A 14,498-nucleotide genomic window follows, 5' to 3' on the forward strand; every position below is an offset into this window, starting at 1 on the left:
GAGAGCCCGGGTGCCTGGCCCCAGCGTGGGGTGGGGATGCCCGGCTGTCTCACTGTCTCCTCCTGCTAGGGGTGTGGTCAGTGTGGCAGGGCCGGCCCCAGGAATGGGCAGGGATCGAATGCCCGCCAGGGGCCACCTGACGGAGGGTGTGCCTCCTCTGCACTCTGTGCTAATCCTCTGAGGTGCTGCTGGTCACGTCCACTCTGGTCGCTTAGCCACAGGGCCTACTGGTCTCCCCTCCCAGACATCGGAGCCTAGGGGAGAGCAGAGGTATGTGGGAGCGAGTCCAGCAGGGAGGCTGAGTCTGGGGTCTGGGTTCACAGGGAGCCTCTCTGCCCTCTGCTCTCCAGCCAGCGACGTCCTCTCAGTGTGACTGCCTGCCCGTGGCTGGGCACCAGGAGCCATGGCCGACACCATCTTCGGCAGCGGGAGTGACCAGTGGGTCTGCCCCAATGATCGACAGCTGGCCCTGCGAGCCAAGTGAGTGCCCCAGGGCTCCGGCGGGCACCCCCACCCCACCCCTGCCAGGCCCTCCCCCATGTGCCCACCACCCAGACTCCCATTCTCAGAGGAGGACAGCGAGTGAGGGGCCGGGCTAGGCCACTGGCTCCCGCGCGTGCCTCTTCTCTTGCGTCAGGCTGCAGGGACACAGAGCGCCGGCTGCCGTCCCTGAGTCAGAGGAGGACAGCACAGAGCCAGATCTGCAGGACAGCTGCTGAGCGGCCTCTTCCCCGAGCCCCACGACCCCAGCCCCGCACAGGGCCCCTCTGCCCACCTGGTTCCCGTCTGTCCCCCTGGGGCCCTGGTTGTCCTGTTCTTCTTCAGCCTGCTGACCCCTCAGCTCTGGTCGGGTCAGGCTCTCGCCACCCAGGACCAGTGCGACTGGTTCCCCTACCCCATCCCTCCGTGGGGTCGGAGGCACTGCAGAGCCCGCGGTGCCCCTCCCACCATCACACTGCGCCAATCACAGGAGCCGCTGTGTCCCAAACGGGGCCAAGTCGAAGAAATTGGCAATTACATGCTCTGCGCCCCTGGGGGCCGGGGCTGGGACATCAAAGGGTGGGAAAATGAATCCGTGTGATCTGCAGGGAGGGTGCTCAGGGATGGAGCTGGCCCAGCCCACCCTGCAGTGTGCCCTTCGGTTCTGCCTGCCCAGAGCTGTCGCCTTGCGAGAGCCAGAGCTTTTATCTCCTCCCCGGGTGCTGCCTGCTGGCCTGGCCCAGCTCAGGGCTTCGGGGGAGCCTGAGGAAGTCACCTTCCTGGCTCCAGCTCAGGGCCACCCACCCTCCAGGCCTGAAGACAGCATCAGTGTGTTTAAAACCCTGTGCTGGGTGCCAGGCACTGGCTGCACAGCAGCCCCGGGGGCCAGCGCTGTCCCTTGTGGGAAGCACGGGTGGGAGAGGTGGGCGCTGTCGGGGATCCTCCCGCACCTGTGCTGCCTCGGCAGTGCTCACCGGCTGTGGGGGCCGAAGGAGGGGCTTCCCTGAGAGTGTGACTCTTACACTGAAACCTGGGGCACAGGGGGAGATGTTGATGTTAGATGGAAATCCCTGGGGGCAGGGGAAGAGGCTGCTTCCAGGCAGCAGGAAGCAGGTGCAAAGGCCCTGGGGTAGAAGGAGCATGACTCACAGAGGGCCAGGCAGGAGGCCGCGAGCCTGAGTGCAGAGAGTGAGGGGGCGAACAATGCGAAAAGGAGGGGGAGGGGCAAGCAGGGGACAGGGTTGGGGAGGAAGTCCCCGGATCCCATGCTGGTACATGACGGTGCCGAGGCTGGACATACACCAGGGCTGGACAGAAGCTCCAAGAACAGGCTCTCAACCCACAGCACAGGGTCCCTGCAGACCAAGCTCAAGAGAACCCGTGTCCGTGGGCCGGGTGCTGGGTTTGCGCTGGGGAGGTCTGCGCACTGACTGTGGCCTTCCCTCCCGAGGCTGCAGACGGGCTGGTCCGTGCATACCTACCAGACGGAGAAGCAGCGGAGGAGCCAGAGCCTCAGCCCGGCCGAGGTGGACGCCGTCCTGCAGGTCATCCAGAGGGCCGAGCGCCTGGACGTCCTGGAGCAGCAGAGAGTCGGGTAAGGGCGGGGCCTGCCGCTGGCGCCAGGGGCCCTGGTGCTGCGTGGGTCACCCCGGGAGTGAGTCAGGTCCCCCTGCCTCTGCCCAGGCCCCCCTGCAGTGCAGGCCCGGACCCCGCCCTCAGGGCACCTGCTGAAACGTGTGCTGTGCGCTGCCAGTCAGCACTGGGCCAGCCGGGAGGGCTGCACGCAGAGGCCCAGGCTGCGGCAGGTGCACCTCCAGCTTGGTCCCGGCCCCTCCCTGGCCTCTGGTGTCCGGAGCCCGGCCAGCTCAGCCTCCCCGTGTTTCTGTTGTGTCTTGTCTTGTTTTGTTGCACAAGCAGTGGCTGTTGCCTAGGAAATCTGAGAAACACTGAGAAGCACAGCCGGGAAGCGCGAGTGTCGTGCCTTGGGCGGAGCTGGCTCGGCTCTGGCCTCCTTTGCCTTTCTCTGTCGAGGAGTCCTTGTTTTCAGAAAAGCAGACCCCGTGGAAACCCCGGAACACGAGTGGAGCTGTGGCCGCGCAGACTCGGTGGTCTCTGTTTAGTGCAGGCACGCGGCGTGCCGCCTGGCTGGGGCCCCAGATGGGGGTCCCTGGGCCTGCCCCAGGAGGGCGCGCAGGGAGCGGCCGGGGGTGTTCTCGGTGGGCTCCAGGATGCCCCGGCAGCTTCCAGAGCTGCTGTCCGGGCCTCTCCGTGCTGCCTTCTGCACTCGCCCTTGCAGTCCCGCCCGCGGGCGCCAGGTTTGGCTGGAGCCCGAAGGCAGTGCCTCCTGGTCATTCAGACAGAGCAGGACGTCCATGGGTCTGATGAGATGTAGAGGCACAGGGCTGGCCTCACGGGGTCCCGAGGACAAGAGGGTCAGGCAGGGCTGGGGCGGATTTGTTCCCGGCCCTGAAGGCACCCTCGTGGCCCGGCCTGCTGTCCCTCATGGCTTCGGGGAGCCTGGGTGGGCTGGGCCTTCCAGGAGCTGTGTGCCCCTGGTAGGTGACTTCATGGCTCTGAGCCCCTGGCTTCCTGTCTTTACCATGGGGAGGTGGTGTCCTTCCTGCCAGGCCGTGATGGACAGAGATCTGGGTGCTGGCCCGTACTGTCCCCATGGGGAGAGGGCGTCCATGTACTGGGTGCCGGCCCGTACTGTCCCCATGGGGATATGACGTCCACATACTGGATGCCGGCCTGTGCCGTCCCCATGGGGAGGCGGCGTCCTTCCCACCAGGCTGTGACGGGCAGAGGTCTGGGTGCCAGCCTGTACCGTCCCCTTCATTCGAGAACTTTCATCAGGCGTCCACTGGGTACCAGAGGTACAGTCGCCAACAAGCAGAGCAGTTTCCTGGGGATGCTCGTGTCTTCTCCGGGCCGTCCTGTCATGGGGATAACAGCGGGGTGGGGGCCGTGGGGCCCCAGGAGAGGGAGCAGCTGCTTCCTTCCTGCCTCCCTGCTCCCTGCTCACCTGCAGCCGCTGCCCTCCTGGGCCTCTGTCCCCCCCCCCCCGCCCGCCCGCCTCCTCCCTCCCGGACTCCAGCAGCAGCTCCCACTCGCTCCCTCCCCTCCCTGTCTCCATTGCTTCCCGCAGAAGCCAGGGTGAACTTGAAAAAAAAAAAAAAGATTTATTTTTATTTATTTGAAAGGCAGACTTGGTGAGGATGAGGGGGAAGAGAGAGATCTTCCATCCACTGGTTCATTCTCCAGTGCTGGATCAGAGGCAGAGCAGCCGGGACTCGGCCTGGCGCCCGTCTGGGAGGAGGGGGCTCACCCGCTGCACCAAAGCACAGCTACAGACCCCTTGTGATGTGGCCTGGCTCGCCCTCCAGCTTCCTCAAGCCAGGGTCCCCCACTCCACGCCCTTCCTCATCCTGAGCCTGCACGGCTGCCCCCGGGGCGTCCCGCCCTCCGTCTTGCTCTCTGCAGTGCGCCTGCCTGTGGATTCTCCCCATCGTGGGCGCGGGGCCCCGCCTGCCCCTGCCGTGTTGGCTGTAGGTCTCGGCCCTGGAGCCTCTCAGGTGCTCAGTTAGTTGCTGGTGAGAGACTGACGAGAGGAGGACTCAGCCGGAGGAAGGGGCAGGCGGGGAAGGGCACCCTGGGTGAGGGAGCAGCTTGCCTGAGGGCACCAGGCCCAGCAGGGGTTGGACCGGGAGCCCGAAAAGCACGTGGCGTCTGACCCTGCGTCCCCTGCTGCAGGCGGCTGGTGGAGCGGCTGGAGACCATGCGGCGGAACGCGCTGGGGAACGGCCTGTCCCAGTGCCTGCTCTGCGGGGAGGTGCTGGGCTTCCTGGGCAGCTCCTCGGTGCTCTGCCAAGACTGCAGGAAGGTAAGGCCCTGGCTGAAGGAGGGAGGGAGCGTGTGCATGCGTGTGTGTGTGTGTGTGTGTGTGTGCGCACACGCGAGTGCGCATGTGCAGTGGGAGCCTCTGCTTCCTGGCAAGGAGGCACCAGGGCCCGAGGATCAGGTGGCCTGGCTTCTAGGGCCAGCTCGGGGGAGTGGACCTCTGGGCCTCACGGCCTGGGTGTGGATCCCAGCCCTTCCTTGAGCCGCGTGGCCTCAGAAAACCTGTGTGGCATCTCCAGCCTTGTCATCCTTGTTGTAAAACAGGGTGAGTCGTGGGTTGGCGCCATGGCTCACTTGGCTAATCCTCCACCTGGGGCGCCAGCACCCTGGGTTCTAATCCTGGTTGGGGCGCCAGGTACTAGTCCCAGTTGCTCCTTTTCCAGTCCAGCTCTTTGCTGTGGCCTGGGAGGGCAGTGGAGGATGGCCCAAGTGCTTGGGTCCCTGCATCCGCATAGGAGACCAGGAGGAAGCACCTGGCTCCTGGCTTCGGATCAGCACAGCGCCAGCTGTAGCGGCCATTAGGGGAGTGAACCAACGGAAGGAAGATCTTTCTCTCTGTCTCTCTCTCTCACTGCCTGGCAAAAAAATAAAAAATAAAATAAAATTAAAAAACAGGGTGAGTTGTAACAGGTGCCTCAGAACGCTGTGACGATTGAATGTTAGGAGATCACGTTCGTCCTCACTGGGTAGGTGCTGGTTCCCAGGGCCCCGTCGCGTGCCAGGGCTGCACTTGCTGCTCCCTCGTTCTCTCTCGATCCCTGGCCGCTCAGGGGAAAGCAGATCTTTTCCTTAGAGTGAATTGCCCCAAGCCGGGAATTGTCTCCTGTTGCATCCAAGACTTTTTTAATGTAACTTTTTGTTTCCTCTGGAGTTGTCACTTGCCTTTCTTTCTCTCACTGCCCAAAGAGTAGTCTGCCTCTCGGCACTCCAGATCACTGGGCACCTCGCTTTCCCACTCCCACCCACGGAGCCCACGTTTCTCCTTCCTGCCAGAGACTCTGCATTTATCAGCTTTTCATCACCACAGCAGAAACGCCTGACTTCACGAAGAAGAGGGGCTTCTTTATTTTTTTTTTTTTAAGATTATTTATTTATTTGACAGAGTTACAGACAGTGAGAGAGAGACAGAGAGAAAGGTCTTCGCTCCATTGGTTCACCCCCCAAATGGCTGCTATGACCAGTGCTGCGGCGATCCGAAGCCAGGAGCCAGGTGCTTCTTCCCGGTCTCCCATGCGGGTGCAGGGCCCAAGCACTTGGGCCATCCTCCACTGCCCTCCCGGGCCATAGCAGAGAGCTGGACTGGAAGAGGAACAACCGGGACTAGAACCGGCGCCCATATGGAATGCCGGCACTGCAGGCGGAGGGTTAACCTAGTGCGCCACGGCACTGGCCCCAGAAGAGGGATATCTTTAGCTAACGGTTCTGAGGTTCAAGGGCATGGCATTGGCTCGGTGCTGGTGACGGCCTTCTCGCCAGCAGAGTCCCAGGTGCTGCAGGAGGGTGCATCTGTGTCTGTGTGTCCAGGATGCAGCCACATGGTAACACCTTGCCACCTCTGAACACCGCAGTAGATTCAGTTTCCACCCTCTTAATGCCGTCAGTACCACTGGGGGTCAACTCCTGCGTGGGTGTGGGGAGACAGACCACACGCAAACCACAGCGCGCTTCCAGGTCCCTGTGGCTGCTGTGCTGTTCCCCAGTTACGCAGCTCCCAGCCTGCACTCAGTGCTGCACATCTGCTACCATTTGTGGCTCCCCAGGTTGGAGACACTGTCCCAAAAATCTACATCTTCCGCTCCTTTGCTTTCATCCTGGATTTTTTTAAAAAAGATTTATTTATTTATTTATTTATTTAAGAGTCAGAGTTACACAGAGAGAGGAGAGGCAGAGAGAGAGAGAGAGAGAGAGATCTTCCGTCTGATGGTTCACTCCCCAATTGGCCACAATGGCCAGAGCTGCGCCGATCCGAAGCCAGGAGCCAGGAGCTTCTTCTGGGTCTCCCATGCAGGTGCAGAGGCCCAAGGACTTGAGCCATCCTCTACTGCTTTCCTAGCCATAGCAGAGAGCTGGATTGAAAGTGGAGCAGCTGGGTCTCAAACCAGCGCCCATATGGGATGCTGGCACTGCAGGCCAGAGCGTTAACCCACTGCACCAAAGCGCTGGCTCCTGATTTTTTTTTTTTTTTTATATAAGATTTATTTGAAAGGCAGAGTTACAGGAAAAAGGAGAGACAGAGATCTTCCATCTGCTGGTTCACTCCCCAGATGGCCTCAACAGCCACAGCTGGGCTAGGCCAAAGTCAGGAGCCAGGCACTTCATCTGGGTCTCCCACGTTGTTGGCAGGAGCCCAGGCTCTTGGGCCGTCTTCCACTGCTCCTCCCAAGCCACCAACAGGGAGTGGAAGTGGAGCAACCTGGGCATGAGCAGGTGCCCACGTGGGATGCTGGCGCCCCGTTCTGGCTTTGCTGGAACCCGTCGTCAGGTCGCCACCACGTGTCTGTCACTGCTGTAAGCCTGGAGTTGTGGCAAACATGACAGAGAAAGCAACTTCTCTCTTGAGATGATAGTGGGTGAGCAAACTAAGAAGCAAGCAACGATCAAATACCTTGGTTTCTGGGAGGAAATCACAGGTAAAGAGGGAGAAGGCAACGAGACCAATGCAGCTTGGAACACAGGGGCTGCTAGCGAGCTTGGCCAGGGCCTTTAGTGGCCCTGGAAAACTGCTTGCAGGAAGGCCATGAGGCCGGTTAGGGAGTGAGGAAGCCGGGATTCCAGCCACGTTCTGTCCCGGCTCCGTCCCAGGGCTGAGCTGGGCTGAAGAAGTGCATGGGAAGGCAGGACCTGATGGGGGTGTGGGTGCCAGCAGGTGCTGCTCCTCACAGGCCCAAGACCGGAGGGACTGGGGACGGTCCTGCTCCCAGGGGGATTATGGTTCGGGACATGAGCCTGGGAGCCCATGTCCTCCTCCTGCCCCTTGCTCCCCTGGGGCTGCAAATACCCCAGGGCAGTGGGCCCTGAAAGCAGGGCCGAGTCCTCTCTCCGCTCCCGTAGAATCCGGGGCCTCTGCCAGGAGGCTCGCTGCCACCCTGGCAGCTGAGGGGTTAACGCCTGCTTGCAGAGCCATTTCCTAGGCAACGCTGGTGCTGGCGCTGGCACTGGCGCCGGCCGGTCCCAGGGAAGGACCTCGGCTGGATATGGGGGGTGCGGGCGCAGTGCTGCCCTGCTTCCACCCCACCCCACAGCCCCCAGGACGGCCCGTTTCCATGGGATGTGGCTCCTGTTTGCAGGCTGAAAGCCTGGGCCTGCTGGGGGCAGCAGAGCAGCCCTCTGGGCCCTCCGCAGCCCTGCCCCAGAGAGGGGTGGGGAGAGGGGGCGTCGGGTGAGGGGCTGTGGGATGTTCTTTATCTGTCTTTGAGGATACTGGCCATTCGTTCGCTCACTGCCCACCAAGGGCTGGCCCCGCATCAGGTGCTGGCGGCCGGGAGTGCGAGAGCTGCAGCCCTTCATCTGCAGGGGCAGGACACAGCGAGCACACGGCATGACCTACATTGAAAGAAAATGGGCGCAGTAGGTTAATCCTCCACCTGCAGTGCTGGTGTCCCATATGGGCGCTGGTTCGAGACCCGGCTGCTCCACTTCCGATCCAGCTCTCTGCTGTGGCCTGGGAAAGCAGTCGAAGATGGCCCAAGTGCTTGGGTCCCTGCACCCGCGTGGGAGACGTGGAAGAAGCTCCTGGCTCCTGGCTCTCACTCTCTGTAACTCTGACTCTCAAACAAATGAATAAAATCCTTACAAAGAAAACAGAGTGCATGTGGACGGCCTCTCTGAGTTCAGAGGCAGTGCCGGCGAGGTCGGGGGGGTGGGGGTGGGGGGAGTGTTCCAGGTAGAGGGAACAGCAAGCACGGAGGCCCCGAGGCAGAGGCCAGCTGCACACACGAAGGAACCGGGGCAGGCGTGGGCGTGGCGGTAACATGGGCTTGCTAAGGCAGGGGAGGATTGGGATTTTACGGCAGTTTTAATGGGAGCAGTGGAGTGTTCGAAGCACAGGTGTGGTGTGATCTGGCTTGTGTTTTAAGTTCTTGTTTGTTTAATTTATTTGAGAGGCAGAGAGACAGAGCCCCATCTCCTGGTTCACTCCCCCAAATGCCTGCAACAGCCGAGGCTGGGCCAGACCAGAGCCAGAGCTAGAAACCCAGTCTAGTCTCCCGTGCGGATGGCAGGGACCCGGTGACATGAGCCGTCCCCTGCTGCCTCCCAGGGTGTGCGTTAGCAGGAAACCGGAGTCAGGCATGGAGCCGGAGCTCCAGCCCAGGCACTCGGACCTGGGGCGTGGGTGGCCCAAGCGGTGTCACAATCACCGTGGCCAACACCCGCCCCCAGGCTCGTGTTTTAAGAGGTGTGTCTCGTGGACTGCAGGGCACGTAGAGAGAAGGGTGGGAGCCAAGTCGCAGAGCGTCGGTCTCCCCGTGTCTTCTATGGGGGAAATTTAGAGGGGCGAAGAGTGAGGGTCCCAGGAAGGAGACAGAGCCGTGCACTGCTGTGGGTGGGGCGAGAGTCGCTGGGTCCACCCCCGCCCCCTGCAGCAGGGTCTGAGCTCCCAGCGTGGCCACAGCAGAGTCACTTTGTAAGTCCCCTTGGCTCCCAGCACCTCTGTGTGCTTCATGAGTAAAACGGGTTGCCCTTGGCAGAAGGCCTGGGCCGAGGCGAGCACGCGGGGACGCCTGTCGGCCGGCTGCTGCTCCCACTGCACGGGGTTGCTGGGGCGGCCTGGGCCCCATGTATCACAGGAGAGGCTGCGTGGTGCCCCTGGCTCAGCCCGCTCAGCTGTGACCAGGTGCCTGCGTCCCGTCGCCTAGTTCAGGAGGCTGGGGGACAGGCCCCCTCGCTGCTCGTGGGCGGCGGCCACGCCCCTGTGATTTCTGGTGGCAGGGGGAAGCGCATGCTCTCTTCCCTTTTTTTTTTTTTAAAGATTGATTTCTTTGAAAGGCAGAGGTACAGAGAGAGGAGAGATCTTCCATCCACTGATTCACTTCCCAAATGTCTACAACAGCCAGGTTTGGACCAGGCCAAGGCCAGGAGCCAGGAATCCATCCAAGCCTCCCACCTGGGTGCCGGGGTCCCAACCTTGGAGCATCGTCCTGCCTTCCCGGGGCCATTAGCAGGAAGATGGGTCAGAAGAGGGGCAGCCAGGACTGAAACCTACACTGTGGTGTGAGATGCCGGCATCACAAGCGGTGGCTTAACCCACGGCACCATGACGCCGCCCCACCCCATGACCTCATTTAACCCCGATCACTTCCTGAACACCCCATCTCTGACTAGTCACCCAGGGGTTGGGGCTCCAGCCTAGGAATTTTGAGGGGCACAGTTCAGTCTATCATACCCTGAGTTTGCCTGTTAGAGTTCGTGTTTTCTTGGTTTAAAATTTGGAGCGCCCACAGGCCCATACTTTCCATAATTTATGGAGAGACCTCTGGAAGCCCTCAGAGCCACGGAGTAGCAGCCGTCCCCGAGTCGCCTGGGGGGCCTCTCCATGCTGGTAAGTGGCTTGTGTAAGCACCGGCACTCAGTCACGCCTGCAGCCTGTTGTGGGTGGGTCCTGGCTCAGGAGAAACCCACAGGGGCAGTGTCCAGGAGGTGATCAGACAACAGTCTTCAGAGTGACACCCACCGGGACTGGGGCTGGGCTTTCCAGGACTGAGAGCAGCCACGAGGGCTCCCTGGAGGAGGTGGCCCCTGTGAGCCTGAGAGCAGAGCCAAAGGCATCAGGGAGACAGGGACAGTGCAGGCTGAGGCTCGCAGCTGGAAATGGTCGGGAGCTGCATGCTGGACCAGCAGGACCAGCAGACCTCGGAGGGGGGATGGGCGTGCTGCCGCAGCCTCCAGGGCTGACATCCTGGGGTCTTCAGGAAGCTGAGGCCTTCGGGGCACAAGCTGCACTTGGGCAGAGGGTGGGTGGCTGTGCAGGCAGCGGTTGTCTGGGAGCCTGGAGAAGCAGGAGGGCCCGGACGTAGTCCCCGCAGGAGCTGATGTTGGGGGCGGGTGGGGAGCGTTATCTATCGGGTCACTCACCGCACAGATAGTGCCTGTCTGCCCCTCTGGCCAGGCGCTGGGGGCGCAGTGAGGAGACACAGACCCGTGCTCCCTGGGTGGGAGGTGCTCCGTGGAGTGCCTGGGTGAGCTCCCTGTGGCGTCCAGAGGCCTCAGCTCTGGGCTTGCCCACTTCTGTCCATTTTCCATCTCTCATCTCTGCCTTCTGCCTCCTCGCCATGGGGGTGGGCGGCACCCCGGGATCTGGGGGCACATGTGGGCCTGTGCAGGCTGGAGAGCAGGGGCACTGGGGAGACCCTGGCATGGGACGTGTCCAGCCCAGGCCTGCTGGCTCCTGGGCACATGGAAGCAACCCACAGCCCCAGGCTAACGAGCTTGCGGTGGAAGGCGCTGCGGGCCTCTCCGTAATTGGGCCGCTGCCCGCCCAGGCCGCTGCCCTCATTATCCCAGGGCCGTCGTGCGGAGGGAGAGGGCCCGGCTGGTTAATTAGAGAGGCCCGGCGCTCCTAATTGTCGAGATCTGAGTCAGCCACTCGCAGCGTGATTGAGAGTCCGGCTTCACAGGGGACAGGGAGGCTGGGCAGAGCCGGGGGAGGCCCTGCGGAGCCCAGGCTGGCTTTGTCACCGATGGACAGACACGGTCAGGTTCTTTTGTGGTCTCAGCCAAGTGTGGCCAGCGGCGTGGGCACAGGGGAGGCAGCCTGAGAAACGCTGGTCCTGGCCGTGTGCTCTGAGTGCTGGTGGGAAGAGGAGAGGCAACCTGGCATTCGCTCAAAACCCTGAGGAGAGCAGAGGTGCAGCTCAGCGGGGGGGCAGGCCCCACCCCTGGGTGAGCCAGAGACTGCCGGCTCCTCTCACCCACCCGGCTCAGTGCCAGTGTGTCCTGCTGAGTTCTCCGCAAGCCTCAGTCACCCTCTCTGTTCCGCATCTGGAGCTGGGGGCCGCTGAGCTTCGGGGGTCCTGGCCACACCCGCTCTTCAGAGAGCTCGTCCTGGAGGCAGAAGCACGGGGAGCCCTCGCTTCTCCAGGGGTGCGCCGTGTGTCGTGGGTGTCCCCGGATGTTGACTGTGTCCCCGGATGCTTGTTGGCAGGCAGGATCTCAGGTTCAGAATCTGCATGCCAGCCATGTGCCCGTAGCATAAACGTCCCCGAGGCTCGTCCCCGCCGTAGCGTGCATCTCCTTTTGAAAGGCTGAGTAGGATTCCAGCCCACGTCTGCATCGCGTCGTGGTTCTCCGTTGTGCCGTGATGGCCCCGTGGGTGGCTTGCCCACCTTGCTTGTGTGTGAGGCGGTGCGGGCCCCGCCAGGGGATGGGCGGGCCCTGAAGCACTTGGCTCCCTGGAAGGAAGCACTGTGCAGGAGTCGGGCTTTGGCAGGGCCACAGTGGGGCTGTAGAGACTGCCCCTGCTCCCTGCCCGCCCCGCAGCCACGGTTCCCCCACTGGAGCCGCAGGAGCAGCAGCCTCCCCGGGCGCCCGCCGGCTCAGCAGAGTCAGCCCCAGGTTGGCCTCCCAGCGCCCTTGGCCTGATTCAGACGTGGAAGGCTTGTGTTTGTGCCTCTTTACCAAGACAGATTTTTTTTTTCATGCAGCTACCAGGGTTCCTAAATTCCTGGGAAAAGGCATTTAATCTGCCTGCCTTGTGGGGTATGTGCCGTGGTGCTGGCACTGTCGGGAGCGTGGAGTTGGCCGGTCCCGCCGTGCTCAGCAGTGAGGGGCAGGATGCCGTCATCCAGGCGTCTGCAGCACGCTCCTCTTCCCCCAGAGAAAGCAGAAGGAAGGAGCCAGCGCCGCGCGGCTCAGAGCCCGTTCCTTCGCCCTGTGTGCCAGCCGCGTGCGCTGCCCTTCGGCTCAGGGTCCTCCGGACTTGGGGTGGGCTTGGGGACCCCGTGGCAGCCATGCCCAAGTTTCCTGGACGGAGACCCAAGTGCCCACCCCAGGGGTCAGGCCCACAGGTCTCTGGAGACTGCTCACTCGGCTGCCTTCCACACCAGACCTTGAGGCCGAGGAGCAGCCCCTGGGCGGCAGACAGTGCGGGGTAGTGGGAGAAGCTGAAGGCAGGGAGCCGGGTGGGCACCTGCCCAAGTGGGGAGGTCTTGCTACAGGGCAGGCTGCTGTTGGAGCCAGGCCTGGGCAGGTGGGTGACAGGTGCTAGGGAAGGCGTGGCGGGGGAGGCCCAGCCCTGCTGAGGGATACAGCCGTGGGAGCAGCAGAGGCAGGCTGGGGAAGGAGGAGACACGCAGGGAGAGGGGCCGGTGTAAGGGAGGCGTGAGGAAGGGCCGTGGGGTTTCGTCCTACGGGGACAGCAGAGCGCTCAGAGGTGCAATGACATCACGTGGGTCTTTAGGGAGGTTGGGTCTGGACACAGAGCTGGAAAGCAGGACGAGAGCGTACCCATACCGGATTATCCACCTAGCTGTAAGCAGGGCCTCAATTAAGGCAGGAACGGCCAGACGGGACTCGAAGGACAGTTCCCAGTGAGCAATGGACAGAAGCTGCCCGAGATGGGAGAGCTTGCCCCCCGCTGCCTTAAGCAGCAGAGCCACCCAAGGAGGTCACAAACCACCTTGCAGGTGGGGAAACTGAGGCTACATGGAGGTCAGGAGCAGGTCTCACCCCTGGGCTGCGCTTGTGCACGGGCCTGCCGTGAGAACTGGGCTGAGGGGCTCATGGGGACCATTGCTGCAGCAGGGCTGGGGGTCCAGGGAAGGGTCCCAGGCCTGGCAGTCGGAGGGGTTGGGAGCGAGGTCAGCAGCCCAGAGGGGGATCTCATGAGGGTGACCGAAGTGACATGGGGCCACAGGCGTCTTGGTGGAGGGGGTGCCCAGCAGATGGGCTGTGCTGGGAGCATGGGGTGGGGGTGGCTGGCCACTCCCCTTGAGCCTACCCCAGTGGGCTGCTGGGAGACCTCCGGGGGGGAGGGGAGGCAGGCGCCACACTGCCCTTCCAGATGGACCCAGGCTGCCCCAGGTTCAGCCACCAAGGCCTTCGGGCTTTCAGGCTGCCCGTTGACCTCATCCCAAGTTGAGCTTTCCCCTGCGCTCCAGCCCCGCCCTGGGCCCTCCACCCAGACTCTGACGGCAATTCCAGAATTGGCAGCTGCTGTCCCCTCCCCAGCCGCAGTGACCTCGTCTCCTGCACCGAGAACGAGAGGCGGCCAGCACGCGGCCAGGGAGCGGCGACTGTTTTTGTGAAACCTGTCGGCTCCAAAGGGTTTCACATTAGCAAACGGTTGTGGGGAAAGAAACAAAAGGAGCGCAGCATCTCTGACGCTGAGGGTGACGCGTCCGCCAGTCTCCGCGTCCTGAGGAGTTCCTGGGGCCGCCGCGCCTGCTCCTGTGCTGGCCTCGGCACTGCCACGGGGCCCAGGATTGAGGACCGGGAACCCCAAGTGTTTACCTTTGCCCTGGGCCACACACATGCCTGCCCCTGGTGCCAGGGTCTGTGGGGTAGGCCCGGGGGTGGAAGAATTTTGTGAGCTGGCACCCCCTGATGCCCTGTATTCTCTGTCTGGGATGTGGGAACGCTGCCTAGCCCATCGCAGAGAGGTTTAGGGCCGGGACTCGGGCGGCCTGGCTCCTCGGGGCTCAGGGCTGCTGCTTCCTCCAGGCTCTCCGCGGCCTGGGAGTTGGGAGTAACAGCACGGCTGTGAGGATTGACAGGAATGAAGTGTGCCCCTGTTCTTGGGGACAGTGGCCAGCACGTCGCTGCTGGACAGTGAGAAAAGCCACCCAGGGCAGCGCCTGCCTGTACCTTCCGTCTTGCTCCGTGCTCATAGAGATGCAATATGCTCCTACTCTCTGGTTTCCTTTTTGTCATTTTTAAAAGATTTATTTTATTTATTTGAAAGAGCTACAGAGAGAGGTAGAGAGAGAGAGAGAGGTCTTCCATCCGCTGGTTCACTCCCCAGATGGCCGCAACGGCCAGAGCTGAGCCAATCCAAAGCCAGGAGCCAGGAGCTTCCTCTGGGTCTCCCGCATGGGTGCGGGGCCCAAGGACTTGGGCCATCTTCCACTGCTTTCCCAGGCCATAGCAGAGAGCTGGATCTGAAGAACAGCCAGGACTAGAAC

General features: G+C 62.4%; 1 protein-coding gene across 3 annotated transcripts in view; it reads left to right on the plus strand.

Moving 5' to 3' along the window:
- RPH3AL (rabphilin 3A like (without C2 domains)) overlaps nucleotides 1-14,498 on the plus strand; it is a 129,687-nt gene that overhangs the window by 51,721 nt on the left and 63,468 nt on the right. For all 3 annotated transcript variants that reach the window (XM_002719053.6, XM_070061180.2, XM_089317586.1), the window contains exons 2-4: nucleotides 351-480; nucleotides 1,931-2,074; nucleotides 4,234-4,363. In XM_002719053.6, the coding sequence (XP_002719099.1) occupies nucleotides 404-480; nucleotides 1,931-2,074; nucleotides 4,234-4,363 (351 nt within the window). In that variant the 5' untranslated portion in view covers nucleotides 351-403. The remainder of the gene's footprint in view (nucleotides 1-350; nucleotides 481-1,930; nucleotides 2,075-4,233; nucleotides 4,364-14,498) is intronic.

Source organism: Oryctolagus cuniculus, chromosome 17 (genome assembly GCF_051225735.1).
Source record: "Oryctolagus cuniculus isolate XC-2025 breed Fujian yellow rabbit chromosome 17, ASM5122573v1, whole genome shotgun sequence".
In the NCBI taxonomy this organism is placed as follows: domain Eukaryota; kingdom Metazoa; phylum Chordata; class Mammalia; order Lagomorpha; family Leporidae; genus Oryctolagus; species Oryctolagus cuniculus.